Raw genomic sequence first — 4,963 nt, forward strand, 5'->3', positions numbered from 1 at the left:
AACGCTTCGGCCAGAGTCATATTGATCTTTGCGTATTGGCGCTTGGGTGTATCTGACTTGTGTCCTTGTTGTGGAACTGGTGTAAAGGTCAGAATTGTCCCCACAGATTGGTTGGGTTCATTGTGACTTTTCCGATTGTACCTAGTATTGGCCATATGAGGTTTCTCAGGTGAAATGACGTCAACGATCTTGCAATCAATGAGGTCTTGGATCATGTGCTTCAATGGTCCACAATCCTCTGTATCGTGACCGGGACTGTTTGAATGATAAGCACATCTTGCATGGTACTTGTACCCAGGAGCGGGATTAGTAGGAAGTGAATATGGAGGCAACAGAGTTATCAAGTTCTGATTGAGCAGTTGTTGCAGAGCTTGAGACAGCGACATATGTAACGGAGTAAATGACCGCTTAGTCTTGGATCTCTGATTATCTTGACCGCCTCGGTGCTCATGTTGATTCTTCTCCTTCTCGATCAGAAGTGCCTTCAATTCTTCTTGCCCCTTGGCCAAGTTAAGGATCATTTCTTGGAATTGGTTGTTCTGAGTTTGGAGATTCTTCACAGATTGTTCGAGATTCATCTTTGTTACTGAAATAAACAGCACAAAGATGAGGCATTTGATTTTATGAAACCTGCGATGCAATGTTTATGAATGATATGATTATGCATATGCAATGTTTTCAAGGAATTGGGAATATTTTAACACATATAAAAAAATAAAAAAATAAAAGGAGAATAAATATTATTATTAAATATATTACGAACTTTTTAAAGTTATGATCTCTTGATTACATCAAAAAAGAAAATAAATACTAATAAACAAAACGTCTAAACTCCAGTGTTCTTGTCTTCTTGACGACGCTTCCTTTTTAGCACTCTAACTTCTTCTTTGTGTGCTTTAATCATTTCTTCTCTTTCTTGAACCAGTCTTGAAATTTCATTTTCCCATGAGTTAATTTGATCCGGGGAAACAAAGTCTTCAATTTTCCATTTACGAGAAAAATAGTCAAGTAAAGTTTCTCGTTCTTTAGCATCTTGTGTCAATGCTTCCTTTTCGGCTTCAGCTTTTAGCAGGCGTCTTTCAAAGTCATCCCTTTCCCTCTTGAGTTGGTTAACGGTCGCAACCAGATCTTCGTTCGGAGTGGGAACATATGGCTCAAATATATCCGGGACAGCAGGGGGAGTTACTCTTGGAACTATGGGTGTATTAGATGGATAAGGCATCCCAAATTCCATAACTCGGTTATAAACCCATTGGAAATACGAATCCCCAGGTGTGTAATTTCTTCTTCCTATATCTTTCGCACCAACTTTCTTTACTTTCGACCAAGCCTTGATGAAGAGATCCCTTTTCTTTTCTTTATCCGAATCATAATTGAAATATTCCGCGCTAAGATTCAAAGAACGTGGCTTATCTTTCAAAGCAAAACCAAAGTGATGTCGAGCTAAAACAGGATTATAAGTTATTCCTCCACGAATACCAAGGAGAGGTATATTAGGGAATTCTCCACAGCTATCAAACAACAATATTCCTTCAAACTTCTTTTGGTGCCAAATGATATCGTCAAAGGAAAGCTCCATGATTCTTTGAGCCCAAGTTAACCCTTCTTCATTCTTTCTTACGGAGAGAGGTAAGTGCGAAATAAACCACTTATACAAAAGAGGAGCACATCCCAGGACACAACCACTTCTTTTTGATACTCGGAAATGAATAGAATGTAACAAATCGCCAAGCAAAGTGGGAACCGGATTCTTGCTAAGAAAGATGTTGATAGCAGCCACATCAACAATTTTGTCATAATGGAAAAACAAAACTTGTCCATAAATTAAGAGAGACAACACAGCTTCCAAGGCATCCATACTTGAAGCTTTAGCAAGAATCTCCGCTTTTTCGTAGAGGAAATCAAGGGGTAATCCAGAATACTCTTTCTTACTAATCCAAACCTTCTCAATTTCTGATCTTGGCAAGTGCAGGGCAGCAGCAATGACTTCCAACTTAGGCTCTTCTTCTTTGCCAGTGTACGGAAGTTGATTGCGCACAGGGAGTCCTAGCAAGCAAGAGAACTCTTCCAAGGATGGTACTAACTGAAAGTCTCTGAAAGTGAAGCAACGTAGTAACGGATCATAGAATTGAACCATGGTGTTGAGAAGAACTCCATCCACATTAGCTCGTACCAAGCTTATGAGTGTGTTGAGAGAATCACTGAATCTGAGAGAACTAGAGATGTTGTCACAGAAAATCTTTAATGGAGTAGGTACTTTCTTGAAATTGAGAAAGAACGGTTTACGACTTTTGATTTCCATACTTCAACCTACAAAACAAATATGGTTAAAAAATCCCCAATTCCTTGAAATGGGTTAGCCATGTCATGTATGGATGATGCATGTATGCATGGTGCACAAACACAAACACAAATAAATCACACGAATCACACAATTTTGGCTTAAGGCTTGCATGGAGTCTGATCGGATGTCCTTCCCAAGGGCACTTCTATGGATAAGGAGATTTCAGCAGCGGGTTCTACCAAGTGACCCAGAATTGTCAGCCCTTCTAAAGCACCCTCGAACATGATACATACATACCATGCAATGATACTTTGAGAAAGAACCTATCTGAGTTGTAGTATCGGGTAGCGACTATGCTCTCAACATACATCAAGAGTAGTCCCCCCACTATGTTCCTAAAAGTTAAGATGGGTTAAGGGTAACTAACGGTCCTTGAGCTCCGACTCACCCACAGGTATCCACATGAACCTCCCTCATACAAGAGAAGCAAGTAAACACCCATAGAGGCCTAACTCAAGCGTGAACTCTCATATTGACCAATCCCAAGCATACACAAGGGAGGTCGCCATGACTATGCCACTTCCTATCTTAGATGTACTTGAATCCGGGAATAGGATTCGTCCTTCAGTTAATTCCCAAAACGCCCCTGAAAAATAAAACAAACAAAGCAAACAATAGAAAACATTTAAAATGAATCCTAAACTTTTAAGGTAACCCCTCTTAATCGAAATATCCCCAGCAGAGTCGCCAGTTCTGTAATACGGTGAACTGACTTTTTATCGATCGAAATGTACGGTAAGCAAGAGTCGCCACCGACTTTTATTTTATCCAAATTTAATCAGAAAGGCTAAAAGAACAGACAAAAACCTTTTTAAAGAAAAACTGAGTTCGGGGGGTAATTATGCAAAGGGAAGGTGTAAGGCACCCTTTGCATCCATGGTTATCCATGGGCTCTTAACTTGCTTTGCTCTTTTTGTTTCAGAAAAGTAGAAGAAGAAGATATGGACTTTAGCTCGTAAATGAGCGTAGCCATATTGAAGAATTTTGAGAAAGAATATTTGAAAGTATTTTAGAGCAAGGCAAAGCAATTTAAGAGCAATTTACCTTATATTTGAGAAATCTGTTCTTTCAGCCTTTCAGAGCGAAAGGGTCTATCCTTGCCATAAGAGGGCAGGAAGCCTTCCATTTGGAGGTTTAAGGGTCATCGAAACATCCTTTACCATAAGACTATCCCATGCCATAGAAGGGCAGGTAGTCTAAGGCAAGGATCAGAATAAGCCTTTTCGTAGGCAGCCAGAAGATACCTCAGCCTTTTTCCGTAGGCAACATCCGAGGGTCGAGGTCATTTGTGTATCGAAGGCAGCATCATTAGGGTCGTGACCTTTTTATCGAGGCAACACGGCTGAGGTATCCTCGAATTCGAGGGACATGGCTTATTCTGCAGAAAAACGAAGGCAACAGGCAACAGGCAACAGGGCAACAGAGAGGGTTACCCAAAAGGTGTGCGTGTGTGCAACAATCACGTGATTAATTCGATTAAATTATCTTACAATTAGTGAGGCTAATTCGATTTAAAATTGCACTCCCTAAATTACTAACCACGCAGTTATAGAGTGATAATAATAATAATAAAGGGAAGGGGGGAATTGAAACCAGCGGAGGAAAGGGGAATTGAAACCAGCGGGATAATAAATAAATAAGTCTGACATAAGTAATAATTAGGGTTTAGAGTTACCGACTATGCGAGGCTTTGACATTTGGCAAACCTGAAAAGGCGGAAAAATGGCAAACAGAAATAGGGTGAGTGCATTATCGGTTCGGAGGCAAACATTATAACCCTAAAAATAAAGAATAATGAAATTTAAAAAATAAATAAAGTAAATAGACACTTAGCTTCTAATTTGATCTGATATGGTTAGAGTCGGAGGAAACCTCGGAGGTAACCCTGAAAAGACAAGGCAGAACGAGAAGGTGAACGCAAGGCAAACCCTAAAAATAAATCAATTTAAGAGGTAAATAAAATTGAATAAAGCAGCACACTTATCTTCGAGGTTTGTTGAAGGCGCGCACTCGGGGCGAATCATATGGCTAACCCTGAAAAGGCACAGAAGAAGAAGATTTTTAGTGTATGGCATGATCTTCGTAAACCCTGATTAGGGCACAAGTTGATCAAGGTTAATAAATAAAACCAATTAAATTAATTAATTTGAATAGAGAAAATAAAATCAGGCAAAAAACATTTTTTATTAATTTTTGGAGTTAAATGAAATAATCATGATTTTTTTTGAATAATTTTAACATGATTAATTAAATTAAGTAAATATGATTTAGAATTAAAAAATACAAATAAATAAATAAATAAAGAATATTAAAAGAAAATAAAAATAATCATTAGATATTAATAATAATAAAAAAAAAAAGGTTTAGAAATAAAGAGTATAGAATTTTATTATATATAATAAAAATCAAATAATGAATATATATATATAAATATGAATATATAAAAAAACATGGATATTATGCAATTAAAATAAAAAAAAATTGGAACTTAGCTGGCTTGATCCTGTGTGACGCACGCGTGGGGACTATGGTGTACCTGCACGCTCATGTTCATTGGATCTGGAAGGAGAGTCATCTGACGGCTGGAGTGATGGGGACACATGATAACGCATGGACCAA

At 38.2% G+C, this 4,963-nt stretch overlaps 1 protein-coding gene across 1 annotated transcript; it reads right to left on the bottom strand.

The window, feature by feature from the left end:
• Nucleotides 1-826: 826 nt before the first annotated feature.
• LOC131597076 (uncharacterized) lies at nt 827-2,302 on the bottom strand. The gene is made up of 2 exons (XM_058869792.1): nt 1,647-2,302; nt 827-1,511 (listed from the first exon to the last, which is right to left on the bottom strand). The coding sequence occupies exons 1-2, from the start codon at nt 2,300-2,302 to the stop codon at nt 827-829; spliced, it is 1,341 nt and encodes a 446-aa protein (XP_058725775.1).
• Nucleotides 2,303-4,963: the final 2,661 nt, after the last annotated feature.

Source organism: Vicia villosa, linkage group LG4 (assembly GCF_029867415.1).
Source record: "Vicia villosa cultivar HV-30 ecotype Madison, WI linkage group LG4, Vvil1.0, whole genome shotgun sequence".
Classification (NCBI taxonomy): domain Eukaryota; kingdom Viridiplantae; phylum Streptophyta; class Magnoliopsida; order Fabales; family Fabaceae; genus Vicia; species Vicia villosa.